Source organism: Lemur catta, chromosome 1 (genome assembly GCF_020740605.2).
Source record: "Lemur catta isolate mLemCat1 chromosome 1, mLemCat1.pri, whole genome shotgun sequence".
NCBI lineage: Eukaryota > Metazoa > Chordata > Mammalia > Primates > Lemuridae > Lemur > Lemur catta.
In genome coordinates this window covers 56,204,112-56,226,900 of record NC_059128.1, presented here as the reverse complement: position 1 = coordinate 56,226,900, position 22,789 = coordinate 56,204,112, and the positions used below count along the sequence as shown (strand labels likewise).

General features: G+C 36.1%; 2 protein-coding genes across 5 annotated transcripts in view; one reads left to right on the top strand and one right to left on the bottom strand.

The window, feature by feature from the left end:
- Positions 1-617: 617 nt before the first annotated feature.
- Positions 618-22,475, bottom strand: PPP2R3C (protein phosphatase 2 regulatory subunit B''gamma). The gene is made up of 13 exons (XM_045568731.1): positions 21,861-22,475; positions 19,154-19,281; positions 16,106-16,210; positions 15,401-15,513; positions 14,913-15,010; positions 13,996-14,066; positions 10,251-10,383; positions 8,904-8,959; positions 8,753-8,828; positions 7,825-7,961; positions 4,092-4,229; positions 2,283-2,342; positions 618-919 (listed from the first exon to the last, which is right to left on the bottom strand). The coding sequence occupies exons 1-13, from the start codon at positions 21,916-21,918 to the stop codon at positions 731-733; spliced, it is 1,362 nt and encodes a 453-aa protein (XP_045424687.1). The 5' UTR covers positions 21,919-22,475; the 3' UTR covers positions 618-730.
- LOC123650148 (protein only RNase P catalytic subunit) overlaps positions 22,271-22,789 on the top strand; it is a 128,322-nt gene continuing 127,803 nt past the window's right edge. For 2 of the 4 annotated variants that reach the window (XM_045568668.1, XM_045568686.1), the window contains exon 1: positions 22,468-22,546. The gene's annotated coding sequence lies outside the window, so the exon portion shown is untranslated. The other 2 variants (XM_045568695.1, XM_045568676.1) reach the window with 2 other exon arrangements.

The following is a 22,789-nucleotide window of genomic DNA, read 5'->3' as shown; positions in this document are numbered from 1 at the left end:
TCTTTTGATCTTTTATCTCATAAAAATGAAATACAACAGTATAATTGAAGAACCTTTACAAACTGAATTAACATAAAATCTTTAACATAAAATCCTTAACACTATGGAGTTAAGTCTTATAGAATGTAATCTTGATACTGGTTAATAAAACTAGATACATTTTTTATACCAGTGATTTTAATTTTTTTATATCAATGATTTTCATGAAAGTAAAGTATTAGTTTGAATACTTTTTATTGAAACATCCTATTAAAAGAAAGATCATGTCTGAACACTTCTAACCCAGAAATAAAATGGCTCTACTTTAATGAATGGGAAAGTCTGTAATCTTTGATACACATTTTAGAAGACTGAAGGTTAAATGACCATCTTAATAATTTAAACTATCCATCAAATATTCAAATTCTGAATGACTAATGTCAGAAATATTCCATGAAAACTTTATCTGTAAAGATTACACAGATCTGAATACCTGAACTGAATACCTTCTAACTACAGCAAATTACACTTCCTATCTTTGGGTTAAATGGAACCAGAGCTTACCACCTCCTCAAAAGTAATATTTGGTCCTACTTCCAAACTATTGCAACCAAAATTCCAGTAACCTAAACATTTGCTGTGTTCTCTATATGAAATGTTTTATTTAGACCATTTCTAAGGATTCTGCTTCAAAGGTTATACATGTGGCATCCAAGCATATCTTAAAGAGGACAGTCTAGTCTTTCAGAGATCATGTATCATCAAGGTCTCCAGAGTTTTCATTGTCATTTGCAACAAGAGCTTCCCTGTTCTCGTAAGTCCAGAAGCCATTCAGATCAATTAGAATGGTGGTGACTGTGTCTCCTTGATTACTGTTGATTAAATCCTGAAGAGAGATTTTCAAAGGGTCCTTTGGTTTTACCATGTCAAAGATTTCGTCCTGCAAAAGAGAAAAAAATACAATGAAATCTGATTCACTTAATTTTTAACACACACAGTGATCTTAAGTTCAGGGCTGCCACTTGAGCTTCCGTAAAAAGTTTTTGTTCCATTTTTTTTCTTTTCCATTTAACAGGCAATTTCCTTTACCTACAATCATACAGTTTTTTTGGAAGATTCCTCAGCTATATGGTAACTATCTCTCATTTTATAGATGAAGAAACCACGACTCAGTGTTTAATCTAATCAAAGCTACACAGCTAATTAGTGGCAGACCTGTCTAACGCAGTGTTCTCTGAATACATGTTAACTCCTTATATTTCTCTGTTGGGTTATTGGTGGTGGAACAAGGTCTTGGTTTAATAAAAACTCAGTTAAAGTAAACCCTAAATGCTTCAAAGATAGTGACAAAGCTTCATTTCCAATATTCATGTCAACCTTTTACTCTGGACCTAGGACGGAGAGGTGAGGGAAGTTTGGTTAGCATTAAAGAATTAGTTATGCAGAATGATGCTAAATTGTGCAAAAATTTATTGGAACAGATAGAAGAACCTCTCCTGTATAATGAAGTGCACAATATAAATATTTATAAAGAATCAGTACATGTTTTCTAGTCTTTTGTAGTAAAATTACTCAAGAATATTCAGTAGCATTTAAGGAGGCACATTTACATTTTAAAAAGACCTTTTAATCTTTTGTTAGTGAAATTTCCTTTTTTGGATTGGCTGCACTTTAAAAATTGCTGGTTCTTAAACTGCTTGTTGCAAAGTTTCAAATAAGTCTCATATTAAACCAAAATAGCCCTTTATCTTATACTTGGTTAAAATGGGTCAGGGTATTTTATTATGTTACTCAACCTGAACTGAATGGGTACTGGATACTGAAATGTTATTTCAGAGCTGGTCAGTCTGATTACTGAAATGCTAAGTAGCAGCATGTGTTTGAAATAGTGGTGGTTTTCATATTGTAGGACTGATGTCTCCTTAAATCTAATATGATATCAAAGTGAACAGAATCCTGTTCCCAAGTTACAAATTCAGTTTACTGTGGAATAGACTGCCAAAGGATGCAGGCTATACTGATTTTCTTAATTTTCAATTAAAATGAAATGAATGCTTCCAATGGTAACACAAAGCTGACAATGCTAAAATTATAAACTACATAAATCCATCATTAGTCCAAATGTAGTCTCAGTTTCTAATGATTTGGATATCAATTCAGAACAAATAACAGCAAATACCTGATTCAGTTATAGTGTTTCGTAAGCTGCTTTCATACAAAATTTCATGTACTACAAATGATTATCTGGTGGTATTATGATAATATCATCTGGTAATATTATGTAAATTAAAGGAAAAGGTAACCTTTACGTCTTGAAATGAAACAGGATCTTGTCCATGGATTTTCATTAGTTCCTGTATGGCCTGTATTTAGTGAAAATAAATCTGTAAATAAAAAATGAAATACACAATATCCCCTCTCTTACATGGCTTCGCAATTATTTTTATGATCTGCTCCTTCCATTTGCCATGAATATTGTTCACACCTTCACCATTCTCCTAAGACTATCAATCTACGCTCTCCCTTCCTACCCTGCACTTTGCTTTCTACATAATGGAAAAAAAAGGAGGTAGACCCCCTAAAACTCTTCCCTTTTATAATAAAGTACATGATCCGGGCCCAGCTTTATCACTGGGATACTGATGTACAAAAGGCTCTATGAATAGCCCAGGATTACAGGCCTCAGCACCAGAAACTTTTTATCTTATCCATACAACCAAGCCTAAATAAGCTTTGATAAAACAGATTCATGTATGAAATATTTTTATAAGATTTTTGAAACAAAATTTAATATTCTTAGGGTAAAAGATGCTATTAAATATAAAGAAATCCTTATGAAAAAGAATTCAGTGTTTTATTTCCAAGACATATTTACTTTGTTTTTCATGTAATAGGTTTATCTATAGAGGACATCCCTGTGATCAGTTGGTATTTACCTTCTCAGGTTAGCAACTGATACAAGCCCATGTAGCATTCAATTTTTAAAAAATATATTCTAATACTGTGATTATAATTTATCCTAATATTTGTAGTCATTACTGCCTGAAAAATCATAATGTAAAGTCTTGGAGGGAATTTAATACGAAATTGTAAAATATATATACTATGACACTCCTAAGGATGAATTCAGACACCAGAGTACCAAAAATTTAAAAAAAAAAGATTTTTTGAGAAAGGGTCTCACTATCATAACCCAAGCTAGTCTTGAACTCCTGGTCACAAGCAATCCTGCCTCAGCCTCCCAGAGTGCAAAAATTACAGGTGTGAGCCACTGTGCCCAACCTCCAAAATATTGAAAGAAAAAGTCTCTGGGGGAAAATGACTTATGACAAAGATGTGAAAATATCATTTTTATTGTTTTAAAAGATCCTGCTGTTGATCTGGACCATATAAAAATCACATGGTCTTGTAAAATCCACCTATGAATATATGGTGATGAAATAGAATACTACTGAACAATATTAATTATATTAATATTCCATCAAGTGGAAAAGTTACCATTCAAGTTAAGGGCAGACATTTCTACTTTTACACCTGTTGCATCTAAATGCTTATCATATACAAATTCCACTTCAGAGCCCCATCATCTTAGTCTCTGAGACCAACTAAAGCACAAAATAATTGCTTCAACAAATCTGATTCAGGCTGAAATGCAGCGCACAATTCTAGACAGTTAAAAAAATTTTATTTTCTTCAATATAACAAAATATCTACAACTGCGAAAATCTGTAAAACCTCTGTGGAAAGGAGCTACTTTTCTGAACTGTTTATAAAAGCTTAGGATTTTACACACAAGTTTTTGATCAACAAGAGTGCGGAATATCTCATGTGTGTTTCTATCTCCAATGGCTAGTACAGTCCCTGACACATTTATACTCGTAAATTTTTTAGTATTAATCAAGTCAGCTTTGATTTAGCCCATTTATCTTTTTTAAAAATAGAAAATAACCCTATAAACAGACTTGATTTCATTCTGAAATCTGTTGTGTAAATCCTTTTGTTAAATTAAAAAAATCACAAGTTAGGTGAAACTACCACTAAGTAGGTAATTTAAACCAATTGGTATAACATATCTTAAGGAACAATAAATCATTTACACAAATGATACTTACCCTAAAGAAATAATTAAGGGAAAAGACATTCAGATATCCTTTGTTCTCAATATCAAGCAGTTTGAAAATATATTGCAGAGCTGCAGGTTCCTTTCTGTTTTCTAATGCAAGAACAAAGTCCAAGTAGGTTTTGTAGTCCTATAGAAAAGAAAATGACATTCTTTAGAGGCCTTAGTTGAAATTAACTTTTCAACTGAATATCTGATATGAAGCTATCATACCATTAACTATAAGTCATTAAATATGAAATGTCCGATTTCAAATCAAAAATACAGTTTATTATATTTCAAGCAAGAAGCAATACAATTAATCAAAGTATGCACTTAAACTGTTGACACAGTTTTGCCATCTTAATGGTAGTTTGTTTATGCCAGCAGCAAAGAAGCCTGGAGAGCAGGTGTCAATGAAATCTCCAAAGGCGTTTTCCAAAGCCTGAGAATTTCCTTGCAAGAAGTGGTCCAAAGCCTGGAAGAAGTGGTAGTCAGTTGGTGCAAGGTCTGGTGAATATGGTGGGTGACAGAGTTTGCAAGTCTGGCCTCTGTAGTTTGAGCAGTGTTTGTGTGACATGTGGTCAAGTGTTGTCTTTCATGAGGATTGGCCTGTCTCTACTGACCAATCTTGGCTGCTTAATTTTAACACAAGCGTCCTCATAATTTTGTCCAATTGGTTGCAGTAGACATCTCCTGTTACCGATTCACTGGGGTTCATGAAGCTGTAGTGGATAATACCAGCACTGGACCACCAAACAGACACTATTAGCTTTTTTGGATGACTATTCAGTTTTGGACTGTGTTCAGCACTTCATCTTTACCCAACCTTTGTGCCGAACGCTTGGAATTGTCAAAAAGAATCCGTTTTTCATCACACATAACAATATGGTGTAGAAATGGTTCGTCTTTATGTCATGACAGCAAAGAAAGACCAAGCTTTGAGACAGTTTCTCTGCTGATACTCATTTAATTCATGCAGAACCCATCTATCCAGCTTCTTTACCTTGCCGATTTGTTTCTAGTAGTCCAATAGTGTTGGAATAGCAATGTCAAATGTTGCTGCTAATTCATGTGTAGGTTGAGATGGATTTGCTTCCACTATAGCTTTCAGCTCATCATTATCTACCTTGGTCTCAGGTCACACACGTGGCTCATTTTCAAGATTAAAATCACCAGAGTGGAACTTCTTAAACCATCGACGTATTGTGTGTTCATTAGCCACATCCTTCTGAAACAATTCACTGATATTTTGAGCTGTCTATGCTGTGTTGGTTCCACAACAGAACTCATATTTGAAAACAACAGGCTGGGCACAGTGGCTTATGCCTGTAATCCTAGTACTCTGAGAGGCTGAGGCAGGAGGATTGCTTCAGCTCAGGAGTTCGAGACCAGCCTGAGCCCTGAGCAAGAGTCTCCACTAAAAATACAAAAAATCAGCCAGATGTAGTGCATGCCTGTAGTCCCAGCTCCTCAGGAGGCTGAAGTAGGAGGATTGCTTGAGCCTAGGAGTTTGAGGTTGCTGTGAGCTAGGCTGACGCCATGGCACTCTAGCCTGGGTGACAGAGTAAGACTGTCTAGGGAATAACACAAATTTTTGACTTATCCATGGTTTCACAAAATTGCTCGAAAAAAAAATCTGAAAGATAATCACAAGCCAAAATGTGCATTTGAAAGACTGAGGATGTACTTTCACAATAAAAATAAAACAAGAAGTGTCAAAGTGAAATGTTAGAGATATCAACTGTCATACTTAGTAATTAAGGAAATCAGACATTTCATACTTAACCTTTGCAATCAAAGGTGGCAAACTTATTTTTTTAAGATAGTATGAAAAGAGAAATCTATTTGTATACTTAATGTTGGCTTCTAAGAACCTATGTGTAATCTGCACAGGACAGTTTAGGGACATAGTTCATTTTCTTGTGGGAGAAATTTGCTGTGTTAAACCATAATTTTCTTTCATTATACTTTTAAGAGACAAGCCACGGACTAAGCTATCATACACTGCCACTAAATTTATATTTTCATTTCATATTTTCATTTCAGTGTGGTTATTTGAAAATATTTTTTACCAGGAATGACAGAACATTTTATTTATTAGTATTTTTAGAGACAGAGTCTCGCTTTGTCACCTAGGCTGGAGTGCAGCGGCATGATCATAGCTCCTCAGAACCTCAAACTCCTGGGCTCAAGCAATCCTCCTACCTCAGCCTCCCAAGTAGCAAGAACTACAGGCACATGCTACCATGCGTAGCTCATTTTTTTAAAAAAAAAATTTCTTAGAGACAGAGTCTTGCTATTTTTGCCCAGGCTGGTCTTGAACTCCTGGGCTCAAGCAATCCTCCTGCCTTGGCCTCCCAAAGTGCTAGGATTACAGGTGTGAGCCACCATGCCTGGCCTAGAACAGTATATTTAAGTTGATATTTTGAAGTATTGTTTAAAATTTTTAAATTCAGATGATTTCCGGTAAGAGGCCATCTTGAGATTGCCAGATATTCTATAGTGAGCTGACACCTTCTCATCCAAAAAAAAGGGCAAAGAATGCTAATGAAGGCTAGAAAGACATGAAGACAACAGGAAACTTTCCCTGTGATAAAGGAGGGATACTCACAGATTACCTTTTTGTATGGTTAGAAGTAGAATACTTAAGATTCACACTTAGAAAAAATTTTATATTCTTGAAAAAGATTTTTTAGGCTAGAATTAAGAAATTTTTCCTGCCTAAATTGCAGTATAAAGAATTTAAAAAAATGTGGCTGAGCATAGTGGCTCACACCTGTAATCCTGGCACTTTGTGGGGCCGAGGTGGGAAGATTGCTTGAGCCCAGGAGTTTGAGATTGCAGTGAGCTATGATGATGCCACTGCACTCTAGCCTGGGCAAGAGTGAGACACAGTCTCAGAAAAAAAAAAAAGTTGCTTCTTCATGGTCTAACTCCATCCATAGTTTGTTGCCTCTGATTTTCTTTATTCACCAGGAGTTAGTATACTACAAGCCCCTTACTGTCCACTTTCAACAGCTGTGGGAGTCACAAAGCAGACTTTTGTGCCTTTCCCCCCTTTTCCTTGGCTGTTGGCTAACAATAGTGTTATTTAGCAAACTGCTATTAAAGCCAAATGAAAAAATGTAAAACCCCATTCTCTCCTGACAATATGACTATTTCTTAAGCATCACTGGTTTGGAAAATTTACCAGATTCTTAATACATGTTTTTAATAGCAAGAATGGTGATTTAAAAATGCTATTTGGAATTTTCCTGCTCAGGTATTTGACATTGTTATAATAAAAGGACAAGAACATACTAGTTATCTTCTGCTACTAATATAGCCACTTACAGAGACTAATACAACTTGATTCTGAGATTTAAATCATGGCATATATGGTACTTATCTGACCTGGTAATTTAATGACTGAACCATCTATATGAAAATAAATAATCCATAAGATTTACTAATGTTTTGGCTTTTTTTAACTAGTCCCCACACCTACACAATAGGTGGACTGACAATGAAATGAACAAAATATTAAAATTTTTTATTTGCCCTGAGCTCATAAGGCAAATGTCTTTAAATGAATTTACCTTAAGACCAAAGGCTCTGAATCTCAAGTAATTTAATCAGTTTATATTTTTAAAGATACTATTACACACTGATGTAAATAATGGTATTATCACATCAAGAAACGGACTTCCGGAAACTATGGGAGCATACATTTTTAAAACTTATCAACAGATTTAAACTACTACCATTTCTCCATCATAAGTGAGACACTCCTGGAAAACACGGTCTAGGAAAACACTGGTCATAGTTGCTGTTCCATAGCGGGAGAGTTCTTCTTTACTTAGCATGCCATTGTGATCCTTATCGAGATTCAAATACTGGCCTTGAGAAGAAAGATAACAAAAAGACACTTATGACCAAAATAAAATTTTAATGACAAGATAAAAGAACAGACATTAACAAAAAGTTCTTTTTATTGGTTAATACTTTGATTTTCAACCTAATCATGTTATAGTTAGGGCAGTGCCCTATGTGCAATAATATCAGCTATCTTTGCAATCTCTATCAGAACAACTATTAAGCTAGAACCAGTCAAAGAAAACCCATCATGAAGACCATGGCCTTTGGGCTATTTCATTTACATCATTATTTGTTTTCAATTTGCAACCTCTTAGAACATTTCTAGGTTTCAAACGGAGGGTAGGGGTCAACAAAAGGCACTGAAAAGCATTTGAAAAGCCAGCACTTGAAAGCAGAAATCAAGAATGCATATGAGTCAGAAAACCACTAAACAGGATAATGTAGCAGACTAGTGAAATTCAATAAAAGAGCAAACCAATCCCTTGAACACCTCCCTCTGTGGACCTTGGGAACAGCATTTTATAACAAAGCAAGACAATAGTTGATGTTCATAATGATGCTGAGTCAACCAAAAAGGATCAAATTACATTGTTCTATTGAAAAGTAAAAAAGAATAGTAACTTAAATGGGTTCCAAAAAGTTAAAACAATGGTATTCAAACAAGTACATTTTAGTAATCTAGAATATTAGATATTTAGGTAATTAGAGTATTTTGATCTTAAGGTAAAGTAGTCTATGTATAAAATTGTTCTCTGAACACCAATTACCTGATGAATGGATAATTCAAATTTTAGCACTATGATATGAACATACCATAAACCCTTAGGGCAGAAGGAGCAGAAAACCAATTTGTTTCTTGACTCTCCTTGGACAGTTCCTCATCCCTTAGCTAAAAGAACACAGAGACATACTTAGAATATAGCAACCGTCAAGTGATATAATTATGTAGTTTAAAAACATTTACCTCCAATAAATCATCTAGGAAGCTGCATGCTAAAATATCTTGAATTTTTATTTTCCCTTTAAAGAACATAAACACAATTAGTTAATTTCAAGAATAAGACCAGCTCAGTTTTTTAAAGGTATTATTTTACAAGAGCAATCAGTTGATATTTTAAAGCTTCTAGCTCTTATGCTCCTAAGTCCTTATTGCATATTGCCATGAAAAGGGAAGTCTGCAGGGAACATTTAATAAAATCTGTATTGCACATCTACTTGTATACCCCCAACTATATGAATCTAAGCAGTAAATTCTTTCTAGAATTACACTGATATCAGATTTCTAGAAAAGTTATGATGAATATTCTGTGATTAATAGATATGATACTGCTGGTAATCAAATAAGGAGACTGTCCATTTTTTTTTGGCTGGTTCTAGAATAGGAAGCCATATAGAGGTGTGGTTAAGAGCAGACAGATGGGAGTGTGAATGCCACTTACACATATGTAATCTAGCTAAGTCTCAGTTGCCTCTCACATAAAATGTGGACAATAATATCTTCTTTATGGGGTTATAAGAAGAAAATAAAAGAATCCATGTAAAACACTTATTGCAGTACACATCAGAAACAGTCAAAACAGCTATTATTTTATAAAATTTCAAAGGGAAAAGATGTGTATGTATGTGCCTATAGTGGAGGAGTTTAAAAAAAGATTGTTAGCTACTATGTCCTGTGATTGGACTCATGGCTGGATTTTCAAGGACAGCAGAATCAAGGACTTTGATTTGGGCCTTCTCTGTCCCTTCCTCTGCTCCACTTACACATATTTAAGTCTGGGCAGTTTAGAACAGTTACTAAAGCATACCATTAATGAGGTCAGACTTACTAACCTGATGCCCATATAGGATATAGTTAACTTGAAAAAGAGAAAAATAAAAATACATCATGGCTGATTGGCTCCAATATCCCCAAATGCTTATTTTTCATCAAAAAGAAAAAAATTCCACTATGTCACATATCAGGGAGAGCAAATTTTATAACTGGCTTCTTATAAGTGGAAGGAGCCACAATGAGTGATTACCCAGTTGACACTTCATTTTAGGGATGAAGAAAACTTCAAGAGGTTAGGTGACATCCCCACTGTCACACAGCCAGTGATGATCAGTACAAGTAAATCATAAAAGATCTTTAAATAAACCTAAACCAAAGGACTGCTGCTATTTTCTAATTTTCGACCCCCTTGAGATTTGCCAGATTATTAATGGCAATGACGTGTTAGGAAAATAACTGACATTTTTCAAGACTTTTCTCTAGTTATTGAGATCTAGGTATAATATCTAAGTTAGGTAAGTTTTTTTTTTTTTTTTTTACCTGTTCTTAGAGGGTCTAAAAAGAAGAAGAACTTCCTAACTGCTGTACAAACATAAAAGGAGTAAAAGGATTTTTCCAGGCCATCTAATTGTGGCAAAGTAGGGATAAGTTCCAATATGTAGTTTTCTAAATCCTAAAAACAAAACAAAACAAAACATTAAAGTGTTAAACATCCAATCTTTATAACCACAGAGCCTAGTCAAGAAAAAAAAAAATCCAATCTTGTGTCTTCATTAGATACTAGAATATAATTTCAGTCCTAAAAATTATTTAGTATTAATATTATATTGATGATGAAATAAATTTATAACTTTTAGTGGTGAAACTACTTTATATTAAATTTTGTTTCTACTAATTTACTTTTTAAGTTTTAACATATTTTTGAAAAAGTAATATATTCTGCATAGTTCTAAATTCAAAAGGAACAATGACACTCTGTGTATTTATTTCCCTCTTTTTATAAAAGATGTAGCAGCATACCATGAAAATTGCTTTTATCATTTATTATACTTTATAGTCATTCCATGTTGACTCTCATAGAGTTTCTACTATTCTAAATAGCTATATTATTTCGTTGTATGGATGTGCCATAATCTATTTAACTGGGCCTCTATTGATGGACATTTAGGTTGTTTCTAATCTTTTGCCACACTAAACAATACCATAAGGGCTAAGGTAATTTTTCATTCATAGATATTGTGGAAGAATATAGACTGCAATTTCTGTAAGTGGACCTGCTGGGTTGAAGCATATACACATGTATAATTTTGATAAATGCTGGCAAACTTCCCACCTTCCCATAAAGGCCACAGGCATTTTATTTTATACTCCCACCAGCAGCAATGTGAAGGCTATTTCTATAGTTTCCAAACTGCACACCCAGGTGCCCCAGAAGTGCTGACGTGAATGCACAGGGCTACATCAGCATATTTAAAAATTCTGAGGGAAATACAGTGATATCTGTCAGGTACTGCATGACAGATGCTACTATAAGCTAGAATCACTCACTCAAGGTAGATCCCATTTTCAACATTAGATCACAATATATTCCTTTTGATGACATAAATCTTCACAAAGTTAGGTTTTTGATGGTTGCTGTGATAAAGCCAAGTACCACACGAAAATCAGTGTAGAACTGGAAATGAGGATTACTGTGTCCAATCTAATTCCCAGGTTTAAGTAGTTGTACAGTGTGCCATGGGCACACACATCCATTAGTCACTGTCATTTAAGAATGCACTGCAAATATTATTTTCTTTCAACTTATGTGTGTTATTTTTTCAAATGGCTAACAAGATAATAAACTTAGTGAATACTTTCATTAAATTATTTAGAACTGGTTAATAAATGGAACTGTTAGGGATTTCTTTTGGCCCAGAGACAGTGAAAAAATTATGAGGACACTAATAGTGTTATTAAAAGCATTATCAAACATTCTGATCTTTGTCACTCTGACAGGTGAAAAATGGTACCTCAGTGTAGCTTTACCTGGCATTTTCCTTATGTGAAGTTAATGTTTTCTCTTATGATTAAGAAACATCTGTACTTTACCATTTATATCCTTTGCCCAGTTTTCTGTTGGGTTAGTGGCCATTTTCTCTTTGATTTCTAGGAGCTTTTTACACATTAGGGTAATTGGCCATTTGTGACTTTCAGATATTTCCCCTACTTTGTTGTTTTCCTTTTACTTTATCATGGTCTTTGCCATACAGACTTTTTAAAATTTAACTGAAATTATTGTTTTTCTAGACTTCTGCGTTTTGTCATACTTATAAAGGCTTTCCCTAGTCTAAGATTATCTATTTAAAAGTCTCCCAGGGTTTCTTGTATTTATTTTAACAACTGTATTTTTGCTTTAATCATTTTAAGTATAATGTTTCTGGTAGCTCTGAGATACTTTATAATTTAAGTTTTTATTTTTGTTTTGTTTAGTTTTAGAGACATGGTCTCACTCTGTCACCCAGGCTAAAGTCCAGTGGCATGATCATAGCTCACCGCAACCTCGAATTCCTGGGTTCAAATGATCCTATTGCAATAAGTATTCTCAGAGCTAGGGAAGTACTCGCATACCTGACCTCTGAATAAGTAGCAACAGGTGGCTAATTATGCCTTCCTTGCTAGAGAGAGATGGACAAATGAACATTTTACTGTGAAGTTGGCCTGAATTTTAACGAACAAGAATTGTACTGTGTTCCTGGGAAGGTTTTATGCGTAAATGTTCAGAATGAGCTAACAGATTCTATTTACAAAAAGCTGGACAAAACAGACTGCAACAGTGCTGTTCACAATAGTAAAGATATGAAATCAACCTAAGTATCCGTCAACAGATGAAGGGACAAAGATAATGTGGTACATATACATGATGGAGTACTATTCAGCCATACAGAAGAATGAAATCATGTCTATTGCAGCAATATGGATGGAACTGGAGGTCACTATTAGGTGAAATAAGCCAGACCAAGAAAGACAAATTTTGCGTGTTTTCACTCATATATGGGAGCTAAAAAAGTTGATCCCATGGAGGTAGAGAGTAGAATAATGGCTACTGAAGGTTGGGAAGTGTGTGTGGGTAGGAGGCTAAGGGGATGAAGAGAGGATGGTCAGTGGATACAAACGTACATTTACAAGTCATCAGTTAGAAGTTGTAAGTTCTATTGTTTAAAATAGCACAGTAGGGTGACTATAGTTAACAACAGTGTATTGTAGCTAGAAAAGAGAACTTAAAATGTTCCTAACACATGGAAATGGTAACTACTTAAGGTGAAAAATACCTCAGATACCCTAACTTGATCATGATATAGTCTATGCATATAACAAGATATCACATGTACCCTATAAATGTGTAAAATATTATGTATCTTTTTTAAAAAAAGACTGCAAGAAATTATAACAGGAACTATAACAAACTAATAAGGAATTTATATTTCTTTAAGTTGCACATTTGAATAGTTACTTGATTAATCTATTTCATATTTATGCCCAACTCCCTGACTTTCTCCCCCACACTCCTAAAAAAGGATATTATGTTTGGGAAAAAAGACTGAGGTAAAAAGAAGCATGTCCGTTTAATTTAGATACTCACACTTCCAAGAAGCATAGCCATTTACCATTTTACTTACTTACTTATTTATTTATTTATTTATTGAGATGGGGTCTTGCTATATTGCCCAGGCTGCTCTCAAATTCCTGGGCTCAAACAATCCTTCTGCCTCCCAAGTTAGAAGTATAGTCATTTGGATCATGAGGTTATAATTCTCTAGTGGCAACTTGGCCTAACTATGTTAGTACATAATAGGAAAGAAGCAGATTCTTGGTAATTGACCTTACAACCCTAAACCTACAGGTGGGAATACAGTGACATTAATTTTTTCTTATATTTCCCGATAAATGGAAAATTCCTGGCCCTTTTAAAAATAGTCACACAATGAAATAATCCATGAATAACCAAAAGTTTTTCACTATTCCTTTCAATGATTTTTAAACTTATTAAAATATTACATTCTTTTTATTTCCCTTTTAAAAGGCCTTTTTTAAAGTTTGGAGAAAAAGAATCTTAAAATGAATTTTTATGGGTAATATACATTAAAAATTTTTTTAGCAACATGTTTGTAAAAGCAAAAAAAAAAAAAGCCCATAAAAACAGAAACAAAACAAAACAAGAACTGCCTGTAAACCCAACACCCAGTGATAACTACTGTGAACTTTTTGGTGTTTACAGTAGTTATTAAAAGTAGGTAATACTTACAGATTCCCGAAGGTACCCTTGCCCAGCAACATCATATAAACTGAGTCCTATTCTTGTTTGATGAAGCCAAACTGACACAAAAGAAAACAAAATGTAATTATTAAGATCTATCCTTTGGCATACATATGGAAAAAGGAGATGAAGTTGAGATAAACTAATCCAATAACTCCATAAACATATTGCTTCTCTCATATATTACAGAATCAGTAACCCCAGAATTGTATGAAACAAAAAAACATACGACAGAATGGCAAATTTCAACAATTCTACCATGACTAAACTTATAACAAAATTGATGCCCTTGAGGATATCATTTTTTTACCTATTAAACTTAGTGTTCCACCAAACGGGGAAAGCTAGTATAATACTGTGCCTTCAGTGAAGCTGCTGTTGGTTAATTATAGCAACTAAGTATTAGTTAAAGATGGTTCACAATGGGATTTCACAGATCATTGTGGTACTTATAGGAATCATAGCTCCATGCTGTTTAATAGAAGTTCCTTGAAACTGACACTACAGTTGTGGATTTGAAACTATCCTTTCAGGCAACTCAACCTGTAATATATTAATGAAATAAAATTACCAATAAATTAAAATTATTTCAAATCATCACACTTTAAAAATCTTGCGTCAGCTTTTGGTATTTCTAGTTTGCTGCTATCTTTAGGATACATGAAGGTGTTTTTTTTTTTTTTAAATAATAGTGAACCCAAATTTATGGCAGAAAATCACAGCTTCTAGTAAGCTCCATGAGAGAATCATAATCATAGTAAAACAAATCTTAGTCAGAAGATAAGAAATTCTGCTATTCAAACTTAGAGAGTTGTTTCACGTGGAAGAAATACTATAAAAACACAGACCAAAAGCTACTTGATTCCCAGATAGAAGGGGCTTAAAGAACAATATACATGAATCACCTTTTCTCATGACATAATTAAAGAACTGCATGATGGAAATTCTTCCATACGAATCTGTATGAAGGAGTTTAGCAAACACTTTTGCTGTGAAAAACTGCCTAAGAAAAGGAAATAAGGATTAAAATAATTTGCCAACATAATATAAAAATACTTTCTACATGAATTAGCAAACAGCATAAATTCATACAATTAAAAATCAAAGTGAAAAAAATCAGTGAGAACTACAGAGGCTCACTTATAGTTCAAAAACTTAAAATATTAAGTCATACACTCTGCATTCTAAGAATGAAAGCTTAAAGTGTCATATAAACTATATTATTTCTTTTAATAACTCATACCAATGTAATTTCTCCTTCATTGCATATAATTTTATTAAATTTCATTAGTAACTCAAGTTGATCCAAACATCATACCACTGACTTCAATTTTCAAAATTTGAGACATTTAAAATGCTTAACATAACATACTCCTTTGTTTATTATTCTTACTTGCACTTTGGTCCAGCCTTTTCACCAACCTTCAAAAAATTTTCATAATTGATCATTGCTTCCTCTCCAATCATAGGTGGTGTCTGGTGTTTGTCCAGCAGAAACCATAAGTTCTTAAGAGAATTGCAAAACAAAGATGTTATAAGTCAAAAACAAAATTTTAAAATGTAGTTAAATGTGTCATTTCCACTAAAATGATAGCTTGATAGCACAGTTAATATAAGATGAATCTCATGACCTATTATCCTTTTGATTAGTGATGACAATAAAAATAGCTAACATTTATTGAGTGCCTACTAACATTTAAGTTTTTCATATACATTGGCTCTAATCCACTATGTGATGTAGGTGGTCATGCCTACTTTATAGATAAGAATTGAAGCACAGAGATGTTAAGTCCATTGCCTAAAGTTACACAGCAAAGCTAGGATTAGAATTTCTGCAGTCTGACCATACAGTGGTGGTTCTCAACGTTGGCAGCATATTAGAATCACCTAGGGGACTTAAAAATACATAAGCCAAACAAATAACAGTATGCTTGAGGGACATGGCCCACGCAAAGCTCAGCAGCTGATTCTCATGGGAATCCCACTGCTTTAGAGACTATGCAGTACCACTTGGCAGTACTGACTCCATTAGGTACCATGAGATCCTGCATAATATAAAATGGTTAACATCTAAAGCAACTTTTTAGTCCATTGTTACCTGTAATTCTTCATTATCTAACAGTTCTCTGCTTTTCCTTTGTAGAAAGACGGCTCTGGATTCTTCTCTTAATTTCTGTAGTAAGACTTCATCTTCAGCTGGCAGCTAAAAAAGTATTGTAAATTTCTATATGTAAATTTTAGACTATTGGATCATGTAAAATGTATATGGCCTCATAAAATAACTATGTCACTGCCTCAAATTACTACTTGTATCACACTTTAATTTTGCTTTACATTCACTTAACAAAAATAGATCTACAGAGAACTCAGTGATCAGCAAGACCAGATATCTGCCCTGAATAGTCTATTTCAAGTTTTATTTTATATTCTTAAAGCACTACGTTTCTTTTGTCACCTCAGACTGATAAAGAATTAAATTAGGACTAGCTGAGGATTGATAATCTTAGGAAAGCATGCCTGCTGAGACTGCATCACCTTCCTTCTTAGAGATGGTCAAGCCAGTGTCTATTATGTTGGCCTCCAAGGCAGAGGGTTTACCAACTGGGGTGATTTCCATAAGCAGGCCTTTAGAATGACTCATTCCAACCTGACTTAGAACAATTTGCTTTAAGGATTTCTTCCTTTTCTACATTTTTGCCCCATTAACTGTACCTCAGTAGTCCTTAGTCCAAATTGGGGTTATGGTTTTCACCTTTCATTTCTGAGAACTAAGATGCCGTCCCTCCCATCAAAAGGAATGGAGAAAGAAGAAACATTAGGAGGTGGGGGTGAAGCTGGAGTGGGGGATGACTGACACTGTGCTCCAGTGGCTAGTTAACTCCAGCTAACTAGCCAAGAATAAAAGTGATGACTGAAGATGATGCATGGTTTCTCTGAAGCAGTGGGATCACAGAGGGAGAAGAAAGAAGGGAAAGGACTTTTCAGAAATCCACAGCTGCAGACAGATAAGAACTTTTAACAAATCCATAGCTGCAGACAGGAAACCATCAGGGACCTGGAAATGGTCACAGAGAGAAGAGACAAGAAGACAGAAAAAAGGGGATTCCCTCAGGAACCAGAAGGGGAAGACAAAGCTTTGGTTCTGGAAGTACAGAAAAGTTCAGTCCTGGGCTCAGGAATGGGGTCACACCAATCCTATCCAGGTTTAATGAGCTAATATAAAGTGCTCTGCGGTACTTAGGAACTCAGTAAATGTCAAGTTCCTTTCTTCTTCCCTAGGTTATCAGGGAAATAAAATATTCAGTTGTTGGCCAGGTGCAGTGGCCCACACCTGTAATCCCAGCACTTTGGGAGGCCAAGTAGGAGGATCACTTGAGGCCAAGAGTTTGAGACAAGCCTGAGCAACACAGTGAGACCCTGTTTCAACAAAAAATATAAAAAAAAATTAGCTGGGTGTGGTGGTGCATGCCTAGTAGTCCCAGCTACTCAGAAGGTTGAGGGAAGAAGATCACTTGAACCCAGGAATTTGAGGTTGCAGTGAGCTATGATGACTCCACTGCACTCTATCCCAGAAAACAGAATGAAATCCTGTCTCAAAAAAATAAAATAAAATTCAGTCGTCTAGTTACCTCTGTTTAAGAAAAGTATGAAATGAAAAAGCAGAAAAAGTATGTATGATATAATCCCATTTTTGTTAAGAAACACATACACACCCACAGAAATGGATTCATGTAAAATTTTTTATTTACATCTTTGGGTGATGTTATCATGAGAGAATAACAGCTTACTGAGCTGTTTTTTGTTTTTCTTTTCTACAACAAATATAATCTAGATAATTTTTAAAAAGCTGGGAAGCATACAGTATTCCAGAAAGGTTTCCAATAAAAAATGTTCACATGAAAACAATTTTTACTTGAAGAAATGTTTCAATATCTGGATAACTCACTTATATTAATACCTTAATACCTAAGAATGCCAGGTAAAAATGTTTACTATCTTTGCTAATAATGTTATAATTCATAGAGTTTAAAAGAAAACAGGTTCAAGAGACATCCAGCTAGGATTCCAAAGTGGTTACATTTTACATAATACTAAGTAGGACTTAACTTCACTTTCAGGTACAAATAGCTTCCTTTCTTTTTTAAGCAGTTTTGCTATGTTGCCCAGGCTGGTCTCAAACTCCTGGGCTCAAGGGATCCTCCCATCTCAGCCTCCCAAGTAGCTGGGTCTATAGGTATGTGCTACCTGCAGCCAGTTTATAAATAGCTTTCTTAAGGTCTTACTGTTTTTTGTATACTCCCCTTCAAAGATGTCTTTAGGAAAGTTTTGGCACGAGGAAACATAATTAAGTAAAAATCTTTAAGATTTCCATTCTCAATCTATTTTTCAGTTTAGATTTGAGCAAAATTATTACACCTTATATCAAAGTGTTATACACTTGACACTATAATCCAATAGAACACTACTAATATTTATAACAATTGGAAAGAAAAAGCCCATTGTAGAACAGCTTGTCAACTGCAAATAACAAATAAGAGAAAAGAAAAGAAAAAGAAAGAAAAAGCCCATAGTTCAGAAAAAGGAGGAAGTAACAATTTTTTGTTTTTATACCAACTTATATCAAAACTCAAGATTTGGTTGGGCACAGTGGCTCACACCTGTAATCCTAGCACTCTGGGAGGCTGAGGCGGGAGAATCGCTCGAGATCAGGAGTTCGAGACCAGCCTGAGCAAGAGCGAGACCCCATCTCTACTAAAAATAGAAAGAAATTATCTGGACAGCTAAAAATATATATAGAAAAAAAAATTAGCCTGGCATGGTGGCACATGCCTGTAGTTCCAGCTACTCAGGAGGCTGAGGCAAAAGGATTGCTTAAGCCCAGAAGTTTGAGGTTGTTTGAGGTTGCTATGAGCTAGGCTGATGCCATGGCACTCTAGCCCGGGCAACAGAACAAGACTGTCTCAAAAAAAAAAAAAAAAAAAAAACCTCAAAATGTTGTATAATAGTGGTAGATCAACTAGAATGAAAGCATATACAAAATCTAAAATATAATCCTCTATTTTTTAAAACATAAAATTCCAATTCCATTTTAAAAATTACATGTTATTTATAAACTCTGCAAGACATTGGCTTAGATACCACTTACCCTATAATAAAACCGGGGAATAGTCTTATAGAATTCATTTGTGTTTTTTCTTCCTCCTTTCCATTGTGAATAGTATTTGGTAAATAAATCCATTTCTTCATCTTTTAATTCTTGTTCACTTTTTTTTTCTGGTAACAAAACAGATTAAGGGAAGAAAAGCACTTTCAAAATCAAGCAATACTTTTATTCAGATCATCCTATATACTAGTCTAACTAAAATAGTTGCAGTGCCAAAAAGGCCTTCACAATTGTCCTTAGACCTTGAATATCATATTAACTTGAAACTACCAAGAATCACTGCTTTCCACTGAATCAGCCTTCCCTACATCTTCAACCACTTCTGAGTATGCTCCCTCTACTCCTATAGACTTCTGGAATGTTCCTAATTCATTCAATCAAAAATATTTACTGAGCACCTTCTATGTACAGAGCACTGTACTGGATACTGGCACCAGAGGGGTTAGCAAAACAGCACCAGACTCTGACTTCATGGAGTTTCACCCTCATAATCACTGTTCCTCTACCTAATGTAAAAAAAAAAAAAGACTCCTCTGTCTGAAGCTAACAACTGATGTTATCTATTATCCTCCAACCTGCATTGGGATGTAGCTGTCTCATTCAGCTATTCCTCCTCACTTATTAATATTTGTGGACCACCGTGATTGGTGCACAGAATTCTTCACAAGGCCCTGCTATCCTCTACAATGAACAAACATTTATGTGGGTGACCATGAGCCCTGCAACTCTGAAGGTTTTCATCTCTACTTCACTCTGCCACTCAGTTCTATGGCACGACCACAGATCTTATTTGCTCCTCTTCTGAGATCTTAGGCTCTGAAACACTCTCAGATTATCCTTTCTGGTTATTCAAAACCTCACTGCCATAATACTTGCACTTCAGCCTCACTGAGATCTTGAATTCTGTGATCTGTTTTCTCAAAGGTTTATCTTCCTTTCTGCTCTCACTTCTAATAACCCTGTAGTTGTTTACCTGAACTCCTTTTAGGACTGCATTTCTGCCATGTTAATTTTTAACCTTGGACCAAACCTATAATTTAATTTCTTTACTATGGCTCAGCACTGTTGGAGAAAACTACAAAATTTTATAAGTAAAATGAGGACTGACAACTGACCATTGGATTTAACAATATGGAAGTCACTGATGATTCTGGAAAAGCAGGAATTAGAGACAAGTAGAGATTTAACCAACAACTCTTTTAACAAATGTTATTATAAGGGGAACAGAAAAATGAGGCATTAACTAGAGGTGGAAATTAAGTCAAGAAAGTTTAAGATGGGAGAAATACTAGCATGTTTATATACTGATGGAAATGATTAAGAAAGAAAAATTGATGATGCAGGACAGGGGACAACTGCAAGAGAAGGCAAAAATGGGATCTAGCACAAAGGATGGGATCCAGCACACCAATGAAGGAAAACAGCCTAAAACAGGAGCTGTATGACCTATATAATTTAGTTATTCTCCTCACACTAAATAGTAAATTTTACAAGGACAGGGATTTTTGTCTGTTTTGTTCACTGCTGAAGCCTAGAACAGTACTTGGCACATAACAGGCATGCAATAAATATGTGTGAAAGAATGGAGTGGGTTCAAGAGCTAAGGGGAGAAGAAAGCAGAGAATGCACAAGTACAGTGCATTCTTTGAGAAGTTTTCCTATAAAGGGTGCAGAGAAAGGTAGCAGAAGCTGGAAGGGGATGTGGGATCAATATGATTTTTTTTTTTAAGATGGGGGATATTACAGCATGCTTGTCAGTGCTCATGAAAATGATCCAATAGAGTAGTAAAATTTGATGATGTATGAGAGGACAAGGCTGGAGTGAAGTCAGTGCACATAAGAAAGGGAATGCGATCTGATGCTGGAGTGGAGGGACTCTTAAATAGGAGCATGGACAACTCTCTTTAACAGCCAAGGCACGGTGTATGGACAACTATAGGGGTGGGGGACTGATAGAAATGGTAAATGAGGACAGGCCAGGTTATTCTTTGACTGCTTCTACCTTCTCAATGAAATATATATTCAAAAGCAAACAAGTTCAGCTGAAGGTAAGGAGTGGGTAGGCCAGACGGTAAGTTTGGGAGATGAGAATTGAGTGTAGAAAAGAGAATGTCTAGAGACACGGCAGACGTGACCCAAACACTACTTTAGGTTAGTTGACATGGATTAAAAGTGCGACAACTCACCATGGTTCTGTTTTTCTCCAGCCACTTTCAGGAGCTCTGAGTGCGGATGTGAAATAGGAAAGAGAGATTTAACCAAGTTGGTTAACAAACAAGTATGAAGGAGGAGGGAAGAAACAAGGAAAAATGGGTTATGAAATCTAAAATGGATTAGGAAGGAGGCGAAAAGCGTGACAGTAAAAAGGCGGTAGGATCAATGCGGTACTGATGGGGTCGAAGAATTGTTGGAGCCGGGGTTCTCAGATATTCCTCACAAGTCTAGATCAAGACCATACAAGTCAGTGACTGAGGCTAAGTTTTTCGTTCCCGTAGATTCTTTCTTAGGGAAGTTTGGGTCGAACCTCTCTGGATCCCTAAACCACGTTCTACTCCGCCTCCTTTGTCAGCAGCCGTCCTTCACAGAAGCCGAAAGTGTGGCTCCCAATAGCTCCTCCTCCCCACTCCCCGCCCAAGCTCTAGAAGTTTAGGGCCGGGCTATCCCAACGAGCAGCCCCTCCCGAACTCACTGTTTGGACCCGTGTTGGGCGTCGCTAAGCGCCGGCGAAGAACTTCTTTCCAGTCCATGGCCGACTCCCACGCAGCAGCGCCTGCATTTGCTGTTTACTAACCGCTCCACCCCTACCAGTTCAGACGTCAGACGCCGATAAGCCCCGTACAGGTTAGGAAGGCCGCCCAGTCGCCATCTTGGACATGGGCGGAAGTCGCGGCTAAAGAGGCAAAAACCGGAGCTATCGCAGAGGATGCGGAGACCACGCTAGCGGGAAAAGCAGAAGAGAAAGATACGGAAAATGGCGTCCCAGGCTCACCAAGGCCGGTTTTAAATGCCAGGATAAGGAAGTCCGCATTTTTATTTCTTCATCGTGGGCCTCTGGCGCGTGTGCACCACGTGACTCGGTAGTCCATTGAAGTTTCCGGCTTGAGGGAAGCGCTTTCTTCTTTCACAATTTCTTTTCATTGTTCATTGTGGAAATCTGGTGGACCTCAAGGTCCACTGAATATAGCAGAGGCTTCAGCAGCCGTCTCTTACCCCTTCTGCCACTAAATGCTTCAAAATTGCCCGTTTTCCTCGCCGCTAGGCCCAGCGGAACTCCTGGGTCCAGGTCAGTCTCGCCCCAGCGGCCAGCGCGGTGCATTGTGGACACTGTAGTTCCCGCCGCGTTCCGGGTCGCCTGAGTGCTGCGTGAGTGCGGTGGTGAGTTGTTGAATGAAGTGCGCTTAGTTTGTCCGCAGTCGGTACACAGTCAAGGCAGCGCCCTTCTTGGACTTCTCTTCCTTACCTGAGTTGTTGGCTCAATTGACTCCCAACCTCCTCCACCCCTATTCCCTATCTGTCGAGTTTTGCCGCTTGGGGAGGGTTATGCAGGGCGAGGGCCCCTAAATTTGGCTTTCGCCGCTCTGCTGGTGGGCAGGGGTTGGCGGCTCCTGGTCGCGGTTT